We start from the raw sequence: 24,882 nt of genomic DNA, 5'->3' as shown, positions 1-24,882 counted from the left end.
CGTTATGCCTTATTTTCAGCAATATACGGGTTTATTTGAAGAACTGATGAGATGACTATTCGCATGTTAAAATTACCTTGCGTGTTTAAAACAAACGACCTCAGCCAATAGAACAAAGATATTCAACTACTTCTCACATCACTGCTACATCGCAATACAGGAAAGTGTAACACAGGAAAAATGTTGCGTTAAATTACAACCTTTTGATAAGTATGTGAAATCATTTTGCGTCCGTTACGAACAGTTATTCAATAAATAATGTTCCTAACTTCCTTTACGAAATAAACCTACTTATATTAATATGTTAACGAACCTTTCATAATTATCATCATCATCATGATCAAGCCATCACCGGCTCATTACAGAGCACGGGTCTCCTCTCATAGTGGGAAGGGTTTTGGCCATAGTCTACCACGCTGGCCATGTGCGGATTGGTAGACTTCACACACCTTTGAGAACATAATGGAGAACTCTCAGGCATGCAGGTTTCCTCACGATGTTTTCCTTCATCGTTAAAGCAAGTGATATTTAATTATTAAAAACGCACATAGCTCCGAAAAGTTAGAGGTGCGTGCCCGGGGTCGAACCCCCGACCTCAGCTTTACAGCTTTACTAATAAAATTATACTTAAGTATATTATTAGATCAATCATAATATTTTCAAATTATTTTCATAGATTTTTCTTCTAATGTCTGCTATAAGACCTACCTACCTGCCAAATTTCATGATTCTTGGTCAACGGGAAGTACCCTGTAGGTTTCTTGACACACAGACAGACAACAAAATGATTCCATAAGGGTTCCGTTTTCCTTTTGAAGTTCGGAACCCTAAAAATTTAAGTATGTAATGAATTTAAAAAACATATTTAACTGTCCACATTATTTGCCACTAACAACAAGCTATAAGATGATTCCATGGCTGTTGTTCCATGGTATCGCCCATTGATCTATAATAATTATTAGTTACATTAATCTAAGTATTCACCCATTGATAGAATAGATTTAATTTCTTATTTTGGAAGAATAAAAAGTAAGGTACAAACATACTGAGTTTGTTGTGGGCTCTTCTCAGACCGGGCGTTTGGAACCCTCATAGCTTTAGTTTTAAGTTTGCGTTATAATTATCACCACTATATCTTACAAATCTAACACTATACCAGACAATCAATAAGAGTAATTTATTACCTATTTTGAATAAATCATTTGACTTTGACTTGACTTTGACTTTGACATATTTTATGAAATTACAATTATTAATTTACATAGAGATAGTATACATTAGATTTCTAGAGATTTGAGAGATTCTAGAGACTCAGCGACGATTCAAAAGCACTTGTAAAAATTTATTTGAATATAGAAATCTTTCTATTTCTACCTCAAGAAGGTAGGTATCATTTTACAATGCTAATGAATAAAAGTTGTAAGTGAAAGACATCGCAACTCAATAAGAAAGCTAGTAAGTAATAGCTCAACATGAGCGACTACTGTCTTAAGAAGGCCGAAAGAAATCGCTTGAAAAAGCTGAAGATACCATGAATGGATGGAAAGTGAGCTGACGAGCGAGATGTGGCAATTTCTGTTCACACGACTCTATAGAAAACTTGCATAGAATAAGTACTTAATGTGTGGAATGAGCATTCATTAAATAATATTATTGTCATTACAGGTTTCCTCGAGTAGCTCGACAATTTTTTTTAAATAATCTTGGTGTGCCTCTTCAACAGGTTTTATATATTTTAACAGGCGTTATTATTTAATACTAGATGATGCCCGCGACTTCGTTCGCGTGGATTTAGGTTTTTAAAAATCCTGTGGAAACTCTTAATTTTCCGGGATCAAAAGTAGCCTATGTCCTTCCCCGGGATGCAAGCTATCTCTTTACCTTTCATCAAAATCTACAGTGAAAAGCTAGCAGACAGACATATAGACAGACAGACAGACAGACAGACCGACAGCCAGACACACTTTCGCATTTACAATATTAGTATGGATTATAAAAAACGGTCAAGTGCGTGTCGCGCCTCACTCCTTTAGGGTTCCGTACATAATTATGAACAACATATTTTGGGTGTATTCTATTTCTTTTCCGAGCTAGAACATCGCAATAAACAATGAAAGAAAAACCAAAAAATTGCTTGTTTTGGTCGGAGCCTAAAAACTATTTTACAATTCGTTGTTTTCAGTATTTCTTGTTTAAATACAGTATATGGTACATAATATACCCTATTTTCATACTCATAACTAGTTCAGTTTTTGAGATAGACCCCGTCACAAAAATGGTCTAAAACTAACAACTTTGACGAATTCCCCGTTTCTTTATTTTTTAAGATTAAAAAAATATACTAAGTACATATTATTTTTACTATATTCAATGAGTGTTAGACATGTTGTTCCTTTTTCATGTATCCCCCTTGAAAATTAAATTTAATTGAATTTCTAACTCAATATTTGGGCTAGACCCGTGACACGCGGACACATAGACAGACAGACAGTAGAGTAACGTATAATAATACGGCTCCGTTTTAGCCTTTGGGTACAGAACCCTAAAAATGGGTGTACTTATTTCATATATTGCAAAAACAATTGTATAATTTATATAAAATACCTACTTAAGTTAGCGCTGAACTGTTCTTCTATTAGTCCTGTTGAAATTTTTACTTACCTATAATTTTTCAAAATTTACTAGTACTTTCCTGTTCTATAAATGTTTTTAAATTGCAAAGGTAGGTAGGTAGGTAGATACCTATCTATTTAAATATAAATGACATGCACCGATTTATAAAAATATAAAACAATATAGGTAGACAAAATATGATTTATTAAGATAGTAAAAATAAGGAACCCCGCCAGAATTGATAGTTTAATATATTCCCATATATTAGACATCAACGCGCTTACATAGGGACCTCAATTTCTAAAAATATTCACACTTCTCTAATTCTCACAAAGAAAGTTTATAGATAGAGCTTATATAGTATTTTATTTATTCCTGAAAGTGGGTAAGTAAGTAAGTAAGTAAACCTAGTTAAATTCTTACAATATTTTTAATATGATTCTTAAAAGTTGCAACATAAAGGATCTATAACTAAAATAGCTGACTAGCGAAACTACAGAATAAAAAAAATCTCAGCTTAATAACTTTTTGCTTAAAGATAAAATCAATAAATAGTGTAGGTAACTATTAGGGCTATATGTAGGTAAGTTTGTGAAAAAATCATTGGTATCATGATTAAGCTATAGGCAAGTAGATCTACCAGTTTACTAACATCTGAAAAATATTTGGGATAACATCACATACTCAAAACTTATCTCATCAATCAATCAAAGACATAATTTTATCTTCACATTCTTCAGTTCAGATAAGTTCTCTCGTATCATTCACATCTTTGCATTAATATAAAAGTAAATGTTCAACAAACCTTTTGATCCACAAAGCAGCGATTGCAATTTCAACACGGGTACATTTCTCCAAGTTTAAAACAAATATAACTGAACATTGTTGATCAGCGTTTCATTTCACTGGACTGTGGTAATTCGTTATTGCTGTCACTGGTTCACTGTTCTAAATATATAAATATGAGAGTAATTGTGAGCGATGATGTTACGGTTTGAAAAGCAAATTCACGCTTGGATTATGGCGACACGGTAAGCGGTAAGCCGTTGGAACAGGGCTGGTGCCAGAGCGCTCGCGGCGTGCGTGCACTCTGTACAGCGAACCGACACGAATGCTAAAATAAAGGCAGTCAAAGAAAGTTTGACGTCACATACCACGCTAAAAGCCTTCCTCACCGATTTGATTGAAAGCTAATAACTCATGTTAGTCGTGTAGCTAACGGTTGTTACGATTAAGTATCAACGACATGTCCTTGATATTCTAGATCTCCTTTGTTCCTACTTCTACCACACTTGATAAAGTAAAACTTCTAAATACTTACATACTGTGGCAGGTACGAATATTTGATATAGGTAGTAGCAATAAGAACAAATAAAACGATAATAAACCACATCGGAACATATTTTATTATAATAGCACAACAACACTAAAACTAAATTACTTATCACATCATTACAGTTTCTATCGTTTCACATCCAATATACCTCTTTAATAATGTTTGTTTATCAAAGATATGATGACTTCCATTTCTAAAAATATCACCCGAAAATACAGCCTTCTGAATCATTCAAACCTCATGCTTCCACCAATTATATCTGTAAATATTTACAGTAAACATCTATGTAACATCGATTTTATCAATAATTCTCTAAAATACATCAAGTTTAACAACAATTTCTAATTTTAGGCTTTACTTAAGTTACTTCAACACACCATTCTTAGCAAATGCATTCCCTTTTAAAATATTACGTTATAGTTACTGCCGTAATGCGCTATGTAAAACTTGTGCCATATCATTGTTACAGACGACCCTCAATATAGGTATGCCTTACTATCTTTCGCGGTGTTACCCCACATAAATGCATTTCATATAAGTATAGTACTTTAGTTTCTCTTAGTTTGCTTAAAAAAAATTGAAAACCATGTACCAACCGTGATACCTGTTCGGGAAACGCTTAAGCGACGCGATGTGCCCGGCACTTTAGAACTTTACGTCGTCGTCCACTCACTCGTATCAAGACACACGTCAGTGTGTCAAAAGCCAAGTTCATAATTTCATTCTCAGTCTGAGTTCAGACCAGTGCTCTGTAGTGAGCCGGCGATAGTTTGATCATGATGATGATGCTTTCATTGTCAGTTCGGGGTAACAAGTTCATATGGGCCGGGTATAGTTGCGCCTCTTATGCATTTCAGCGAGAACTGAGAAGCTACTGGTTTACCGTTTAAGTAAACTAAGGAAAACTCAAGTAAGTACATATATCCAAATTGTCCGTCTCTATTTGCGCCTGGCAAAACGCCTACTGACATCGCGGCCAATTTCTACGTTTTCCTATCTACATATATTTATTGGTAGTTACTGCATGATATACTATCATTTTTTTCTGTATAATCCACATGTATGGAAAACGTTTTACTGGCAAAAAAATGGGATTTATACACATCAAATATGTATCAATATAATAATTATTATCATATGTATTTGTAAAAGGTACTTACAAACCATTTCAGGGTATAATATGATATTTATCAAAATAAATTCATCCAAAAAAAGAAAATTAACAGGAATATTAAAGTTTTCTTATATTCTATTAATCCTTAAATTGATTGAATTGATAAAATATCTAAACGTCAATTCTAATTACTAATCAGATTTGATACAACAATATACGGTACCTAGGTACCTACTTTTAATGCAATATTTTGTAATTAATTTTCTTTAATGTTCAAATCTACTTAATACATCGGAATCTATTTGAAAACGTTTCTCTTTTTTTCTGAAACGTAGGTAACAGATCTTAAAAATACTGGACTTATGAATTTAAAAAAAATATACAGCCATACGAGACTAAAGTAGGTGGTACTTTAAGATCTCTACCTATTCAGCGGAATTTTGAATTTTGAAGTTTTTTCTGTCACATATTTTATACTTAACCTACATTTTATAACAAAAATATTAAAAGTCTTGGCCACAAAAAATTTAAACAAACGGTAAACGATTCTAACAAGAAAAAATTGCTATAAGTTACAATATACTTATTGCACAATAGGTGGTTTGAGCTTTAATATACATGGAATAAAGATTCTAAAATATTAATATTAGTGTTAACTATACCTATAGGTGGTTGACAAAAGTATAAGTAAATGTAGATAAAAAAACACAACATTTTAAAATTTGTAGTAAGTTTTAAGTAAAGTAGTTACAAAACTTAATTACTGTTCTCCATTAGTAAAAAATATTATATGTTCTTAAGATATCATGGTGTAAATTGTAAATCTAAAATAAAACACATTACATATTTAACATACAATAACAATAATGATTACTCAGTAATCATAGCGAATCAGCCTATTTAAAAGATTATCCAAAAACAATTTAGTTAAGTATCTATAAGAATTTTTTATATTAAGATATTTTGTTAAGAAAACAACGGAAATAATGATCGGAAATTCATGTTGATTTAATATGTTATAAGTACTCATTTAGTTATGAAAAGTGTATAACAATAAATGATAAAGTATGTATATGTCTAAAATAAATAAATAAAAATTACATGAATTTACTTATATGTAACTCAATAAAGCTGCAACTTCGTCAGCCTGGTTTGATTCCTTTAATCCAGTGGGAACCCTTTGATTTATAAAAAGTAGCCTATAGGTACCGACAGATAGGCCAATAGGCTCAGAATACTTAATAGTACAGCTATAGGCCTATCTGTCTCCGGGATGCGAGATCTCTATATCTACCAAATAGATGATGGCCGCGACTTCATCGGCCTGAATTTAGGGTTTGAAATCACGTGGGAACTCTTTGATTTTCCGGGAAAAAAAGTAGTCTATGTCCTTCCCCGGGATCCGAGCCCGGGATGCAAGCTATCTCTGTAATAAACGTCAAAATTGGTTAAAAATATGGGCCGTGAAAGCTAGCAGACCGACAGACGGACATATTTTCGGATTTGTTAAATTATAAGTAAGGATGTAAGTAATTGGTTTCTCGGAACCGGCTTTAACAATTTGGATAAAATCTTGTATGTAGGTACCTACCTAGATTACGTTTTACTTTCCAAGTTTATCTGTATAGGGGTCATTCCTGAGTTCCCATGACAAGAACTCAAAAGACGCCGGGCGATGCTTGGACGCGCCCAGGTAGGTACTAAGTATTAAGTTTTACGTATATATACCTAACTAATTCATGCAGGTTCAATAAGATTATCACAATGTTATCTGTTGTTATCACACACGGCGAAATATTCTAAGATAAGTATTTTAAAACCGTACATTCAGCGATCAATCTTCGTACAGACTACACGGACCACACCATACTGAGTGTACTTATCTCTTTTATACAGAAGATGTGTTCGCGTATGCCGCTATTGGATTTAATTTTATAGGTACCTACAAGAAAGTTGTCAGGAGACGATGCTGATTTTCATGTTACTGTATGACCAGCTAAAAAGCGAAGAATTGAGATAAAACGGCCGTTAACAGGCCTCTGTCACTCCTCTGTGCTTTCATAAGCTAGGTACGCAGAGATACTGGCAAAGTGCATTATGCTTCAAAGAGCCACCATAAAAGAAAAGAAAATAAAAATTAAAAACCCCCAACACAAAAACCTCTAAAAAGTAAAAAAATAAGTAAGTAGTAGGTATGTATTAGCTCTTTTAGTTTAATATAAATAGTAAAGTTTTATCCAAGCGCTCGTTGCGTCTCGGGACCGCTAAAGATAACAGAAACTTTTCTTTCTATAACAGATCACTTTCTTAGCTATTTCTGTTATCTACCTTTCTTGTGCCGGGGGGGTTTTAAATTTTTAGTTTAATTTTTATCTTACCGTTTTTAAACTTTTTACCTTGAAATAGAAAACGTGCGGACCTGCCGGAACTCCCTATTCAGTCAGGGCTAGCTTCTACGTCTACTCGTCTGAGTAGACAGTAGACGTGAATTCAGTTGATTTTCGAGTTTTTTCCACTCTAAAATGTTATCACTATTTCAGATTTATATATCAACTAGGTACTCTAGGTACCTATTAAAGCTAAGTGTTCACCGACTCCAAAAAATATTACTATAGAACAACAATAACTCTTGTATACATAATATAATTATTGGGTAATAAATTAAATTATATTTTTACTTTTTAGTGTTTGTGGTTATTGAAGTCGGTTTTTGTTTAATTTTTTTATTTCACATTTTTTAGTATCCGAAATTGTTCTAAAATATGATGTGCCTGGTTAAAAACCTACTGTCTACTAAGCTATTAAACTGATCGCGAGCAATTTACTCTTATCCACTGTTCTGATTTTCATCACCGAAGATATTCATCAGATCTTCACCATAGTAAAATAGGACCACCTCTCAAGTATAACCTACAAAACAAAAAAGAATCATCAAAATTGGTTCATATTTGGCGGAGAAATCGCGTAACAAACAACCAAAAACACATACAATTGAATTGAGAACCTCCTCCTTTTTTGAAGTCGGTTAAAAATATGCTATGCCTTATTAAAACCCTACTGTTTACACTTTACAAAGCTATTACACTGGTCGCGAGTAATTTACTCATATCCATTGAGGAGTTCCTTTCTCCATCTCCAAAGATATTCATCAGATCTTTACCAAATTAAAATGGGGCCACCTCTTAACTATGTCCTATAAAACAAAAAAGAATCATCAAAATCGGTTAATAATTGACGATGTAATCGCGTAACAAAAAAATACATACAGTCGCATTGAGAACCCCCTATTTTTTTTAAGTCGGTTAAAAATCTAAACGTACCGAGGGACAGACGGTGGGAAACGACTTTGTTTTATTCTTGTATACTTTAAGTATGTAGAGATTTTCTGCACCGCGTGTGTACTCTATTGATTTTCTGCAATATCGCAAGATATGCAAGCAGATACCTACAGAATATAATATGTATATCCCGTGAGTGGCAAGCTTAAAAGCAATTCTAGAAGGCAACTTATTTACTTTTCTAAAATTTTGGTGAAATTATTATGTTTAAAACTTAGAAACTTGAATATTAATATTCACGTGTCTAAACTATGGAAACCTTGATTTTGAACGATTGTTAACGTGAAGCTAACTGTAAAACAGGGAAGTTCGTACAAAAAAATAGACGGATTAATCAACATGTAATTTGGACGTAATAATTTCTACCTAGTACAAAGTTGAGCATGGTACTATCCTACTAGTACTTATAAATGCAAATAAGTACTTAAGGACTTCAGTCATGATTAATTTTCAAGAGCAAAATTAAAATCAGGAAATTGGACTCCTCAAGTCATTATTGTATTAGCAGTAAAATAAAAATAATTTTAAAACATTTCCAAATTAGAGCTCTGAAACTCGTTTCATTGTTTTTTGCTATCCTACAAATACAAAATACTTATGTATCGTTATTTTATTATAAGGAGTGTATATACAAAAGTGTTTTGTTTTCTTTAAAAAATTAGTATATTGTTAGATGCCTACGAATGTTTAGATCATCGACATAATCATTGTTTTAGCCTGCGGACATCTTCTGCTGAACAAAAAGGCTTTTACCCAAAAAGTTCAGTAGAACTTTTTAAAAAAAATAGCACTTTTTAATTTATAGACTAGCCCTTGGCTGCTTTTGCTAACCTAACTTTTGTGAGGATAACAAAATCGAGAGACACGGCCAGTGTTTCCACCAAGTTCTAATAAGACAAAAATTCTAATAAGAACGGCGACGCATTTGTTTTAAAAATAGAAATTACTAAACTGGTAGAGTTATGGAGCCCTTTATTTGAAGATGATTTTTCTTTTACTACTCTAATAATCTTAATATATAAAAGGAAACGGTGACTAACTGACAGATCTACCAACGCACAGCTCAAACTACTGGATGGATCGGGCTGAAATTTGGCATGCAGATAGCTACTATGACGTAGGCATCCGCTAAGAAAGCATTTTTGAAAAATCAACGTTTTACTGGTAATCTATATTTGACTTTTATCATAGTTAATAGACATTTTTGTTATAGGAGTGCCTGTAGTAACAGGCACTCCTATAACAAAAATTCTTAGTTGTCTGAACTGTTCTTGCCTAAAGCTTCTTTCAACAGAATTAGTTTATATTTGAATGCAATTTGCACCTAGGTGTGGCGAAATTTTGGATAGTGGCTATAACAAATAGGTACATTAAATAATAAGAATATTGTGAAATATATGACATTTAAGCAATCAATAAATTGGTTTAGCAGTACTAATTTTACTATTTCGGTCCATTTCTATCCTTTACTGTTGACCTGTTGTACTTTAATATTTATTTTAGAAATTTGAAAAAAATAAAGATTAATAGTTAACGTTTAGTTTAAGTTCTATTATAGGTCATCATTATTTTCCATATTATTTGTTACTACCCTGTAATTTAGAATTTTCTCTCGACATTAATAAAATTAATAATTATCATAATATGAAGATATTAAGACAGAATAGGTAGAGATAAATACAGTATTTTAATCAAAATATTTAATTGATTTTATCAATTAAATAAAATTATACAAATTGACCTTGTATGAGATGAAATCAATCATCTCAAAATTTATCGTAAATTTAAAATATAATATTGTCTATGAGCAATATTTTTATTATTAGCACCACTAATCTTTATTTTATTTAAATAAAAATGATTAAATAACGGTTATAGTTAGTATTAAAAAATATATAATAAATACATATGTCAGCTTGAAAGAACTGTCCACTTCAAGTATGTGACGTCAGTTAAAACTATCTAATAATTAATAAATAAATAACCATTGTATTTATCTAATTTACTCAATTCCTTTCAAATAGTACGAGTAAACAATCAAATAATATTCCAAGAACAATACATTTATTATGTACTTTCTGGCATTTTTAAAAACATTAAGTATATTATCTGAAAGTTCATAAAGCAATGCATCTAAAAATATAACTATGAAAAACCAATGTAGGTACTCTTTTCTCGAGTATTTCAGGTGGAAAGTTAATAAATTATTTCCCAACCACGAATATTTCTAAATATGTACAGCTACTTTTAACAATCTAAGTATTTCATTTTTTTTAATTCGAGGACCATATTATTATAATTATGTAAGAATAATTGAGTTTGTTTTGAATTCATTAAATACCTTAGCTGTAAGCTATTTACTTACATGGTATTTTTATAGTGATTATTAAACATATTTTTACCACAAAATATTGTTATGCTAAGCTCTTTTATCTTTTTTAATCGTTTCAGCAGCTTTTGATTTTGTTTGTTTAGAAAAATTTGCATGGTTTGTACCATTTGCAGCTGATGTAGATGGTGATGTTTTTGCACTCGATGTTGCAAATGCACTTGTGGTATGAATATTGACCAATGGTTTCTGTATCTGGGCTTGTGATGTAATAACTGGTGTAGTAGACGTCAATGTTGAACCTATTTTCGTCTTAGATGTAGATACAATATATGAGGGAAGAGTTATATTACCTGTAGTAACTGTAAATTTGATTGATGGGTCTGTTTTTATGGTTTGCGAAGGGCAAGATGAAGGTGACACAATATCTGTTTTGGCACTCACAGAAATTGCAGTTAATTTGCTGTTTGATAATGAAGCAGTAGATGCGGGCGTTGATGACGTTGTTGTTGATTCTTTACTGCCTTTGATATCAGTTTGAGATGTTGTAGCTAAAGATTTACATAAGGATTTTGGTACATCCTTGCACACACCAGATAAAGTAGGTTTTAAAATACCGGTTGCTGCAGTAGATTTTACTTTATGTGTAGATACTGGTACTGTACTCGGTGTAGTTTTGATTTCTGTTTTAGATGGAGTCGTTATGACCTTAGAAGTAGATATACTAGAATTTTTTGTAGCTGTCGGGAGGGTATCGTGAGAAGCAAAGTCACTTTTGGTGTCTTGTTTAGGTACTTTGACAGTTTTTACACTTAAATTATTGTCTATTTCTTTTAGTAAGCTTTGCGTATCTGACTTAATAATTTTACTAACAGAATCATTTGTAGCTTCATTTGATAAATTTATTTGGCATTGTAACTTTTTATTACTAGTGACAGAAGTATTAATAACAAGTTCACTATCTTTTGAAATAAACTGCGTTTTCCGGTGCTGTGGTGATTCTAAATTTATTTTATGTGTATTCTCTTGGTTTTGTAAGTTCAAGGGGTCTAGCGAAATTTTATAGTCCATCTCGTCCAGAATACGAAAATTTTCTTTTGGTTTATCCATCAAACTAAATGTTTCTGATATATCGTTGCTACTTGAAGCACATGTTAACATTTCTATAGATTTGACTTCATCGGGTATAGAAATATTTGTATGAGTAGTAGGTAATATGTCGATAATAGGTTGTAACTTCAAAGATGTATTTTTACTACTGGTCAACTTAGCTGCTGCTGGAAAATTAACTGTATTTGACGACTGACCAAGTTTTGTATCTTGGTAAAATAAATTCGTAGAACCTTTCAAGGAACTTGAAGTGGTAGGTGACTTCTTCACGTTGTCATTTAATGCTTCAGATTTAAGAAAAGAATGTGTTACTGTCGGTGAAAATGTATTATCTTTATAAGTTTGTAATGCATTGATTTCTGGTTTTCCAGATAAAACTTTTATACCATCAGAGGATGTTTGAGTTAAACAAATTGTCTTTGTTTCAGATCCAGGAAAAGCTCCAGCTTTAACTCCATTACCTTCGATTGTTGATAATATTGGTACAGGTTCCATTACTTTCGTTTTACTGTCTGTGTGAATTTTAGCAGTAGTAAAAATTAACGGACTTGGAATATATCTTCCAGGCTTGCTATTATCTATTTCAACAAGAATGTGATTTTTAGTTGTTATTAACCCTATGGACGCTTCGTAAGAACTAAATATATTTGTATTCATATGGTTATGAATTGGAGCAGATCCGCAAATATAAGAAGTAGATACTGGGCTCTCTTTCACATTGTTCGTGATCGAATTACTAGTTGAGCTTACAGGTATACGCACGGAGCATTTATCATCATAATCATCCGTAATTTTATTATCCTTTTCGTGTAAAGATTCAGTCTTAGATTTGTTTAGTAAATATTTGGCACTTCTATTGGCAATTTCAATTTTTTCTTTATCTGTTTGAAGTAACGGTTCTATTATACCGTCATCCGATTCATGACTGAAGTTTTGAACTTTCCGTTTGATAGAACTTTTTGCCATCTTATTGAAACTAGGCGCAGATTTCTTTGTATCACTGTCTTTAGCACTGGTTATAGAATTTGAGTCGGCACCGTCGTGAGAGGTCTGCAAAAATGTTTTTAAGTTTAGTAAGATATTTGATGAATAAAGTAAAATGGTCACGTTTTTGTATTATTATTAAGTAGATAACAGTAACGATGAACATTTCGTTATGATTCGTCGTATTAAGTGACAGATCTGCATTTTTTGAAACTTTACATACCTACTAAATAAATAAATAAATACTCATTTACCATACTAATATTATAAATGCGAAAGTCTGACTGTCTCTGTCTGCTAGCTTTTCCCGGTCCAACAGTTTAAACAATTTTGCTGAAATTTGGTACAATGGAATGGTTAGCTTACATCCCGGGGAAGGACATAGGCAAATATCCCGGAAAATTGAAGAGTTCCCACAGGATTCTTAAAAAAACCTAAATCCACGCGGATGAATCTTATAGGTATATAAAAAACATATAAGTAACAATGAAAATTTACATACTTTCATCCAGTAGTAAGTAGGTATAGATAGTATCCAAATATAGCAAAAAGTAATTTTGGGTTTTTTTGCAAAACCGACTCTGTTCTACGATTATAATGATTTAATGCCGAGATATCTGTCTATTATTATGGTCACCTTTTTACAAAACCCAATATATACAGCTGCAACTGACCGTATCTTTGATAACATAGCATGCGTTTTTGACTGATAATCCTTGACTGCAATATGAAGCCTGTGTGCTTGTAGGTTTATTTTTCTTACATACCTTCCGCATAGCAATAAGCGGGTGGGTGTGCGGAGGTCATGCGCCCCGCTCACGCAGCACGTGGCGGCCGTGCAGCAGCAGCACGGGCGGTGACAGCTCGGTCTCGGCCCGCAGCACCGTGCTGCACACCGGTGCCGACGCGGGGCCCCACTCGTCGGTGGGCCGCGCCAGCACACGCGCTTTCTGCAAACATCCAAATGGTCATTCGCTGCCACGCATCAAACTTTTGATAGGTAGGTACGTACCTACCAGATTTTTAGTATGTACCAGCATTTTAAACATTCGTGTAGGTTTAACGACAAGGCATAAAAAATTAAAATGCGAAAGTGTTTATCTCTGTCTGTTTGCTACGTTTTCATATTTTGATGAAATTTGGTATGCCTAGTTTACATCCCGGAAAATCAAATAAGTAGTACCCACCCACGGGATTTTACTAAAGCTAAATTTTCGTGGAAGAGGTCGCGAACATTACCTAATATAATCGTCAACTAAAGGTAAATATTGGTAAGGATTTTCTGCTGAAAAAAATTCGCAATAGCTATCTACTTTATATTACCTAGTAAAAATTCCAAGTTAAAAGAAATGCTACTTTACCTTTCTATGCTAAATACAGTATTTTACACCAAGGGAGAAAAAAAAATTAAAAATGTATAGACAAGATAGTACCTATTAGCAAATAAGCAATCGAAAAATGTTTACAAAATTATGTACTGCATTCATTTTAAAGATTTCACTTTTTTATCTGTTCTACAAATATCCAAAACGCATGATACCGTAGCAGCCAAGCTAATTCCGACTGTGACGTCACATGAATTGAAATTGTAATGTATTTCAATAAGAAAACACCGTTGCTAACCAATCCGTGTGACGTCATGACAGCTCATGAAGCTAAAAAGCTGGCGGGTAGCGTTTTCGCGGCGAAATTTGAAACGCAAAATTTAAATGCATTTTTATTAATGCACTTATCGATCGAATAAAATTTTTGTAAATTTTTTGGTACCTAGTTTGTCATCAGTCATCACTTTAGGATCAAATTAAGACACTTTTCAAAAAGGGTAAAATACCCTATTATAACATCACTCTGAATCTTTTTATTCATTGACTTAAGTAGTAGGTCACAGAAATAAATTACGCTTAACTACGAGTTCATTGCTACCTAATAATATTGATAGTGGTGTAGATATTATATTTGACTTTTTATTCACAGCTGCAGCTTACTTCAAAAGTTAGTCTTACAGATTTCAAAATTAGTCGCTCTATTTAACATCGATTTACTAACAGATAAGTAAGTACATAGAGGGTTGCTCAACATTTTATTTGAAATGCAGTTACCTACTTAGATACCTACCTATTTCACAATAGACGTATAGATCTACTGTAGTACAAAGGTATTAAAATTTGTAATACCTAAACTAATAGGTAGCTACTAGCTAGGTATTTAATTACAATAATCCCGGATAAGAACTTAATTGAAAGTAAAATAAACACTTAAATAATTCTTTAATTGGGATACGAGCGGCACAGTACAAAATAAAAAATATATAAGCACAGAGATCACACAACAATTATTTATTATTATTTTGAGTTTTGTGGTAGTGCTTGCTGCCTTTCAACCAAGAAGAACTAGATAAAAATGGCAGATCTCTTCTCAGTTAAACCGTGGTAAAACGCACAGTAGGTACCTACTAGGGTACTATAGGTACACACGCCGAAAAAGCTGCAAACTGGAGAACCTAGAGAACTGGACACACATCTGTGACATACAATGCCGATTACATTGATACTTACTTACCTTAAAAATTACTACCATTGTCACATGTATTCTAGCAAAATAAAGGGTTTATGATTTAAGTATTATTTACAATAATATAAAATAATAAATTCTAAAAAGTTATCACAGTTAAAAACACTTGCTACAAAACACTTGGCAAATAATTCTACTCGTATCATACATGAACTTCTAACAAAAATACCGTATAAAATTGGTATACCTCCATGATCGTAAGGTCATCAGTTCCGCTACATATCTGGTCAATGGCCATCAGAACGACAACGACAATCGGCAGCACTCCTAATGTCCAACCAACTGCATCTGCCCACATCGGATAAACGTAGTGCCCATATGACGCCGGCTTGTATTCAATCCAGTTGAACACCAAAATAAACTGAAAAACATCAGACCTAACCTAGCGGTATGCTCACACTTTTTTTTTAATTTCTTTTTTTCAACCAAATACTTAATAGATAATTGTACATTTTTCCGCTTGACATCCAGAAAATCTCTTGAGATTATGACGTGGATGTTGCACATTCCTCTTATAATACTAAACTAAGCTAGATAATAACAAGCGTAAAGCGTTACAAACGTAAAGCTCTGCTCTTATGGCACATGAGTAGATAACGCTGACGAAGTATAATACTTACATTACGCGGCAGAAAATAATATACTTACATCGACCTTTAGAAAAAGATAGCGGTTTTGTAGAGCATTGTCTCTGTCCTTGAGATCGACTAAACGTTACATAGGTATGACTGACAGAGACAACGCTCTACAATGCCAAAATCTCATACTAAAGGTGTACGCATTATTTTCTGCCGCGTACTTTCAGCTATCGTAAATCTTGATGCGACAGAAAATATAATCAAAATCATACATTTTAAAATTTGTATGTTTGGATGTAGGGGATAATCTCCGTACCTAATGATCCGATTCTGAAAATTCTTTCATGATTGATTGCTAAGTAACTCACTATTCCCGAGTGCTATATATACAGTATAGGCTATAAATTATGCGAATGAAGTCGCGGGGAAAAAATAGTGTTAAAATATTATGAAGGCGTGCACACTAAATTTGTTGTGCTCCACGGCAGACTTAGTGCAAAATAAGTAGGTATAATAGCTGTTCTAATCATACGTACCTACCCACTTAGTTACTGACCAAATACCTAATTATTTTAAAAAAAACCGGCCAAGTGCGAGTCAGTCTCGCGCACCGAAGGTTCCGTACTACAGTCATATTTTTTTGACATTTTGCACGATAATTCAAAAAATATGATGCATAAAAATAAATAAAAATCTGTCTTAGAATGCACAGGTAAAGCCCTTTCATATGATACCCCATTTGATATAGTAATCTTACTTCGAAAATAGAAAATACTAATTATTAGTTCATGACCACAATTTTTTTTAATGATGTAACCAGAAATTCACGGTTTTCAGATTTTCCCCCGAATGTCTGCTATAAGACCTACCTACCTGCCAAATTTCATGATTCTAGGTCAACGGGAAGTACCCTATAAGTTTCTTGACAGACCGGCAGACCGGCAGACAGACAGACAGACAGACAGCAAAGTGATCCTATAAGGGTTCCGTTTTTCCTTGTGAGGTACGGAACCCTAAAAATACATTAAGTACATAGGTACAATGACTTATCTACACTATCCTATATTCTAATTGCTATGGCTTACTTACCACTAGGGCGGCCGGTGTGACAACCCTCCACATTGCGCTCCAAAATAAAACCCAGAGCCTCGACTGTCTTCCAATCATCCTTTGTATATCACAACAGAATTTCTCCGCGCCATAAATCCAAGCAATCAAAATGCATTCACCGATAGCTATGATAAGGACGGACCAATTGGCTGCATATTTGTCCATCAATTGTAACCAATACATCCCGCTCTAAAGAGTAAAAAGGCAATAATTTTTTTCACTTTCGCTGCCATATTTGGTTATAAAATTATAATAAAACACTTACATTAGTTGTGAAAATTAAACCGCCAAAGTAGCCAAAAACTGCAACTGTTAAAACAACCCAAACTTTCTTCTGGCGAAAATTAGGAAATCGATCCAGTATAGCTGTTGTAACTGTCTCCATGAGTGCAAACTAAAAAAATTGCCTTTATTTAATAGAAATTGTATTAATATAATTTACAAAATTATAAATATACTTATCTAATTATTAAATAGATTATGTATTAATAGTAGTAGTAGTAGTTTATTTATGTATAATATTATATTAGTATGTAATAATTATAATTTTACGTAGGTATCATTCTATCGAGGAATGAGTAGTGACCTAAGTCAAAAAAGTATTACTTGAAATATGAAAAAAATTGGAATAGCAAAATCCATATATATTTAAACAAATAAAGCGAAATCTATACAAAAAATAAAGAGCTACATACCTACTTACTATAGACATAAGCATACCTGTGAGTCGAGCCCTAAAGTTAACAGCATGACAAAGAAAAGAATGGACCAAAGAGGTGAAACAGGCAATCTTGTAACCACTTCGGGGTAAACTATAAAAGCAAGTCCTGCTCCCTGGTCCACCACTTTGTCTACTTCCACTTCCAGCTCATGGGCTAAGAATCCTATTACAGAGAAAATTACTAGACCGGCGAAAAATGACGTTGCGATGTTTGACACGGCGACAATCAGTGAATCACTGCAAAAGAATATTATGTTCTACAGCAGGTGCTACATGATTGCGCACCACCAAAAATGAGAATATTGTGTACATGGTTATATACTTACATGTAACAGTTATTAGAGAACTTATTGTAAGAGGAAAGTGTAATAAGACCTCCCCAAGCTGGACTTAACGCAAAAAATATTTGTACAGCGGCGTCACCCCATACCTTAAAATAATTGTAGAAGTTATAAAATGTAATGTTATAAACTGTATAATTAAAAAAATATAATGTTTCTAAGATTTCAAATTTCAAGATAATTAGGTATACTTACCTGAGCGTTAAGAAGTTGGCTAAAATCTGGTGTCAGATAAAACAGAATCCCAGTAGAAGCTCCCGGTAATGTTACGCCACGAAAAAATAAAATTACCAACACCACGTAAGGAAATAAGGCTGTGAAATATACCACCTAAAAAAAGGTTTCAATATAAAATTTCCTAAATCCTAGAGATGTATATTAACTAGGTAAGTAAGTAAGTATATAGGTAACAGGAAACTTTGAAAGAGCATGTAATTCTACTCTATCACATACGACATTTTCTTACTCAGTGGATTCGACCGAGTCTTTCGACTCTTAGTTTTAACGATGATTAACAGATGTTAGTCATAAGAACCGGGACTGACGCCTTGGCGTGCTCTCCGGGGCACGGAGCAGAGAAAAGGGTCAAACTAAACCTCCAAAGTTCACATAATGTTGTCACTTTATGTCATTGGAATGCAGATGAAATATGCAAGTTTACAAAATAACGGCTCAGTATTGAAGAATCCGTTGAAGATTGGGATCAAATATATACGAAAATGAAACCAAGTACATAAAACAGTTGATAAACGAAGTAAGTAGTTTAGATAGAGGTACACAAATCTCTAATCAAATGAAAGGCACAAACCTTTCCCGATGATTGCACACCTTTGCATAAGCACAGAAACACGATAAGCCACGCAGCAAAAAGACATGCAGCCATACCCAAACGGATTTGGCCAGTTTCTTCAATTCCAGATGATAGTCCGAGTACTTGGTTACTGTAACAAGATTTAATATGTGATTGAATCTTTATGAATCAGATTTCTTATTGAGCACTTGAATAATATCTAACCTGATGGATGAAGCGGGCTAACCTAGAACGACTAACTTATCCCTAATCAGTTTCTTTTCGGCATCGTACAGATATGTTTTGTTTTTATCGGAAGGGCCGACCACGCTTGAGTGAAATTGGAAATTATACTTAAATTCCTGTATTGATCCTGATCCCAGGACCTCAGGGTTGTGGATATACTATGGCCGTAGTACAAACCACTGCGATAGGTAGGCAATTTACCTAAGTATAGTACGTGACAGGTCTAGATCGCAATCGGAGAGGGAAAGCCCCGCACACCCGTACAGCCCTCGCGCTAACCCGGTGCGGGCGAGCGCGGGTGACGTGCGTGAATGCGAGGTGTCCCTCCGCCTTATACCCAGATTGCCATCTCAACTGCTGCTGCCGGACTATAGGTACGTATTACGTATTTTTCCCAATAGTGCTTTTAGTTTATTCAGCTATTTATTTATACCTTCGATTACACAGCCTACTTACTAAATTGGAAAAAGTTTTTTGTTTGAACCCCTTATAAGGACACTACAGAGTTCTGATCCAACTTCTTGAACTCGTTCAGTCAAGTGCGGCCACAGACGTGTGAGTGAGACGTGTGAGGGATATAAGCCTGCATAAGTGAATTTTCTGTATATCGATAAAACTAAGTATATCTAAAACAAGCTAATATAGTAAGCACATAATATGTCGACTATTCCACACAAATACCAGAGACTTCGTCTGCGTAGAATATATGCAAGTATTTTTCATAATCTAAAATTAAAAGCTGACTGACAGATCTAAAGTACTGGACGGATCGGGCTGAATATTGGCATGCAGATAGGTTATTATGACGTAGACATCCGGTAAGAAAGGATTTTTGGAAATTCAACACTTATGGGGGTAAAATAGGGGTCTGAAATTTGTGTAGTCCACGTGGACAAAGTCGCGAGCATAAGATAGTAAGTAAGTAATATATTGTCTATTTTCCGGCCCAAATAAGATACTTTTATCGTCACGTCTCCAGGGTGCGAACTAATTGTGTGTCACGATCGGTTCAGATATATGTTTTAATTAACTATACCTATAAAGGTGACAAAAACCTTACATTTAAAACTTACGTAAAGTATTCTTCAGCCGGCGGTCTACGTATAGCTACATCCGCTAGAGCAGCGATGTTATGTAGAGTGGCGTAACTTTGATTCAGGCACTGTCGCAAGTAGTAGGTCCCATTGCTTTCCTCACATTTATCAGCCTCTTCGTATGAGTAACAATCTAAAATAACAAGCACGACTTACAACCTGGAACATCATCATCATCATCATCAACCGATAGACGTTCACTGCTGGACATAGGTCTCTTGTAGGGACTTCCACACGCTATGGTCTTGCGCCCCCTGAATCCAGTGGCTCCCTGCGATTTGTCTGATGTCGTCCGGCCACCTGGGGGGACGGACGACGACCAAGACTGGGGGGTCTTTCAACGCTGTGCCTTCCAGTGCGAAGTCGCCATTCCACCCCTTTGGGACCCCAACGTCTATCGGTGGTCCAAACTATTTGCCTTGTCCATTGCCAGTTCAGCTTCGCAACCCGTTGAGCTATGTCGGTTACTCTAGTTCTCCTACGGATCTCCTCATTTCTGATTTGATCACGTAGATCATAGAACTGTTAGTTTAAATTAAAGTCTTCTAATAATTTCCCTGTAAGTAAGTATTTTTCCAGTATACTTAGCAATTAAATAGGAAGTACCCTTTAAAAGTAAATAATGAAATGAATGTAAATAATGAAAGTAAATTTTGTTGAAAGAAGCAGGTGTTACTTTTCGGAAGTCCATGAGAAGTCCATCCGGTATACAAAACTACTAAGCTTAATTCGCTATGCACAAAGTGCACCATGATATCCACCGCCTGCCCCTCCACTACTAAAGAAGTAGGAAAAGCAAGCAATATAAACACCACCAACACACAACACCACACAAATCTTCACAGTTCATAATGCAGAATCTGTTGTAGATAACGTAGGTATGTAGGTAGGTAAGTAGGTATCTACAGTACGGTCGAGATAGCAATCAGAGAATGAGGCGGGGGGACACCCCGCGGATCCACACGGCACCTGTACCGGGTTAGTAATGTGCGGGTGCGCGGGGCGTTCCCACTCCAATTGCCATCTCGACCTGTCGCCTACTATAGTAACGTAGATTGACAAGTGACTTTACAATCGTGTATTGTGGAATCTACACTCTACGTCTCCTGAGGATGCTCTAGTGTCAGAGTGAAACATATACTATATACCTTCAGTGTGTTCTATGTGGTGTTGTGTTCATGGCGTGTATTGCTTGCCTTTCCTGCTTCTTTAATGGGAGGGCGGGCGGTGCATATCGTATACTGCACGTTGAACCCCACAGATTGGACTGTTTTGATGGGTTATTGCGAATTAAGCTTATACCTAGTTCCTTGTATAGATATGCCTCAGTCCAGCTGTTGGACTTTCATGAGCTTTTACTTTAAGTAGACCCTAGAGCCAACTTACATTGAGTGCTCCAATCGGCATCGCAATTCTGCCACGGCAGCTGATAAAAGATGCTCGCAAATGACACTACCATATAGTATATAGTCCAGGCTATGATGAGATTGTAGTACAACATAACAATAGTGGAGACGATGACCATTCCATAACCAAGCCCACGGAACAGTGGGCAGAATCTGTTGTAGACGGCGACAGGTCCCAGGGCAGCGTATTGACCGAAAGACAGCTCCATAAACATCAATGGGAGTCCCGCAATGATGAGCATTATTGTAAAGGGTATTAAAAATGCACCTGCAAACATTTTAAAAGCTGATTGAACTGAAGATTATGATACCCAGAAAGGTATCATAATCTTCTTTACTTCACTTTGTGATTTCTTTTACCAACCTGTCTAGTTATCTACAACCTACACAAAGGTATACCACGTAGTTACGTTACCTACTTACGTAGGACTCATAGTGGGAAGTAGACAGCAATCAGCATTGATTAGAGATACTCGTATCATATTATTATTAGAAGTAGGTAGGTATAGCCAGTGGCGTACAGGTGCAGGCATAAAAGCACTGCATACCATCGGAGTTGAAATAGCTAGGTAGTTACATTCTCATTTCTCTTTGAACTGCCATTAAATAGGTAACTAATGCATACCCTGGTTTTAAATCCTGTGCACGCCACTGGTATAGCTTCCTGAATAGGTAGGTATAAGGTCATTAATGGTCATGATTTTGAAAAGTTAAAAAATGCAATCAATAATACGTGACGATTATATAACACCATTTCATCAGCGCCGCAACATACAAGATCCTCCGCCTTCCTCATCCACCCGCTAGTATAATATACGGAATATACCTATTAAACCCCCCCATTGAAGTTTAGGTAAATAACTATAATATAGTAGTACATAGTGCATTTAGCGTAGATTACTTAGTACATTACAGAAGTCGAACTCATTAGCATTGACTCGGCAAGCGGTATTTGTTTACAGCCATATAATAGGTAGCTACCGACTTAGCTGTCAAGAACAGCTCTCTCTTGATGAATACATAAACGCAATACCTACCTAAGAAATACCTACCTACCCACATAAATAGGTAAATGTTATTATTTAGGTACAATATAAAATAAAAACGCTATACATAGGTAGCGCATGTCTCGCAAGATTTAATCCCTACTCAAAAATTTTCTAATACTTACCTAGTGCCTATTTTTGGTACTTACCTACCTTTATGACCTAAAAATGTTTGATTGATATCGAAACAGTTCACAGGCAGATTATGAATTCAATCTCACCACCCCTATTATAAATGTGAAAGTGTGTATGTTTGTTGGTTTGTCCTTCAATCACGTCGCAACGGAGCAACGAATCGACGTGATATTTTTTTACATGGGTATAGTTTAAGACCTGGAAAGGGACATAGGCTACTTTTTATCCCGGAAAATCGAAGAGTTCCCACGAGATTTTTAAAAACCTAAATCCACACGTACGAAGTCGCAGGCATTAGCTAGTAATAAACAATTTATTGTCATCATCATAATCATTATTATTTGCCACCGGAATTTCGCCAGTAGATATGCAACCTTAGAACTGGGCAACTACACATACCTCCTCCATTATTGTAACACAGATAAGGAAACCGCCAGACGTTTCCCAGCCCGACGCTATATCCTAGCAGCGATAAAAGGAAGTCAAACCGTCCTGTCCAATTTCCTCTCTCAGGCTCCGAGTCCTCCGCCGTCGACTCTCTTCCCAGTTCATCCTTACTCTGTTATATAAAACCACCATTTCACTTTTAGTTGAGTCAGTAGTTACTTGAGTGTTTCAATCACATCGTAAAGTAGCAACGGATCGAAATGTTATTGCATGGATATAAAAAGGTGGTTGATCTACTTTTTAAGAGACACCACGGAATTTTGAAAAACTAAATTCGTCAATATTAATTACTTAAATAAGGAAAAATTTAGTACAAAAGTATTCAATTTCCATTCCATTTATCACTCGTAAAAAAAATACGAGATTCTACAATGGCTAATAAGTATAATATAGGTAGGTACCCCTAAAATTATTTGGTCGATACTCACATCTGAATATTTTATATCCATGGTAGATATGTTTTTGGTAACCGCTGGAATAGGTGTCTTACTTTGCTTTTCCGGCTTCATTATGTATAGTGATTAGTGAAAGAACTATTTCATTAAAATCTGCAGCGTTGCCATTTTATCGAGAATGACTTGAGCACCGCTTGCACGGGGAGCACCACACATCGAACATACATCATATTACACTCCCCGGTCTTACACAAAATTATCGATAACGTGATTGATTCACAGCGTCATTTTAAAAATAACGAATACATAGTCGCGCGAGAGTTCGTTAACTTCATTTAAATTCAGAAAGGAAAAGAAATAAATATCGTAGTCGAATTAAAGCTACATTAAATTGAAAAACGCGAAACGCAGGAACGCGCAGATGTCAAGTTTCGCATCGACCGAACTCTGAATGAACATCTAGGTCAATATCAAGCCTCCGCCTCCACCGCTCCCTCTTCACCGCCCCCTGAGGGACGTTCTCTCCCAGACGAAAATCATATGGAAATGTCCGGCCCTTGCATAACAATGTGAGCAAGGTCTACATGATCGATTGTTTACGGATATTAATTGAAAACATGTAGAATATTAAAATCCATCATAAGACCGAATTACCAGCCTAGGTACTTAGATATAGAAATAAATTGTAAAATCTAAAATTCCGTTATTCCCATTTCGTTTAGGTGATGATACTTTTTTCTATTACGTAGGTACGTTTTGTACGGCTTCGGCCGTGGGCCGTGGCTAGTTACCGCCCTACTGGCAAAGCCGTGCCACCAAGTGATTTAGCGTTCCGGTGCGATACCGGGTTGAAACCGATTGTGTCTAATAAACTGCCATAGCTCTTCATTCCAGGTTAGACTGGATCATCATTCATCACTTACCACGGTGAGATTGCGTCAAGCGCTAACTTACCATAATTCAATAAACTTCTCATTCTCATGTATTTTTTTATTATATGCACCAATTGTAACATTGTTAGGGTTTTTTTTTTCACGGTGTGTACCTCAGAAATGAAATATTTCATACAGCCAAAACAATAATTATGTTGATCTTAATTATGTTATGGTACCCTAACGGCGTTTACGCACTCATCCGATCCGAGTTCGTGAAAATACCTTCTATTTTGTATTGTATGG

The 24,882-nt window shown here is 34.9% G+C and overlaps 2 protein-coding genes across 4 annotated transcripts in view; both read right to left on the bottom strand.

Annotated features, from left to right (window-relative positions):
- LOC117982952 (uncharacterized) overlaps positions 1 to 3,737 on the bottom strand; it is a 39,272-nt gene extending 35,535 nt beyond the window's left edge. The window contains exon 1 of one of the 2 annotated variants that reach the window (XM_034969397.2): positions 3,419 to 3,737. The gene's annotated coding sequence lies outside the window, so the exon portion shown is untranslated. The remainder of the gene's footprint in view (positions 1 to 3,418) is intronic. The other variant, XM_069499404.1, reaches the window with a different exon arrangement.
- A 261-nt stretch (positions 3,738 to 3,998) lies between these two features.
- LOC117982941 (sodium- and chloride-dependent glycine transporter 1-like) lies at positions 3,999 to 24,137 on the bottom strand. Of its 2 annotated transcripts, XM_034969381.2 has the most exons (13): positions 23,738 to 24,137; positions 23,262 to 23,421; positions 21,662 to 21,949; positions 20,255 to 20,408; positions 18,954 to 19,086; positions 18,341 to 18,475; positions 18,131 to 18,234; positions 17,804 to 18,041; positions 17,349 to 17,477; positions 17,063 to 17,272; positions 15,583 to 15,756; positions 13,592 to 13,774; positions 12,752 to 12,890 (listed from the first exon to the last, which is right to left on the bottom strand). In XM_034969381.2, the coding sequence occupies exons 1-12, from the start codon at positions 23,816 to 23,818 to the stop codon at positions 13,628 to 13,630; spliced, it is 1,953 nt and encodes a 650-aa protein (XP_034825272.1). In that variant the 5' UTR covers positions 23,819 to 24,137; the 3' UTR covers positions 12,752 to 12,890; positions 13,592 to 13,627. The 2 variants fall into 2 exon arrangements, with proteins under 2 accessions (XP_034825271.1, XP_034825272.1); XM_034969380.2 differs by lacking the exons at positions 15,583 to 15,756; positions 17,063 to 17,272; positions 17,349 to 17,477; ... (6 more) ...; positions 23,262 to 23,421; positions 23,738 to 24,137 and having other exon boundaries at positions 3,999 to 12,890; positions 13,592 to 13,734.
- Positions 24,138 to 24,882: the final 745 nt, after the last annotated feature.

Source organism: Maniola hyperantus, chromosome 6 (genome assembly GCF_902806685.2).
Source record: "Maniola hyperantus chromosome 6, iAphHyp1.2, whole genome shotgun sequence".
Taxonomy (NCBI): Eukaryota; Metazoa; Arthropoda; class Insecta; order Lepidoptera; family Nymphalidae; genus Maniola; species Maniola hyperantus.
Note: the sequence above shows the minus strand (reverse complement) of the source record. Positions and strands in the feature narration are given on the sequence as shown.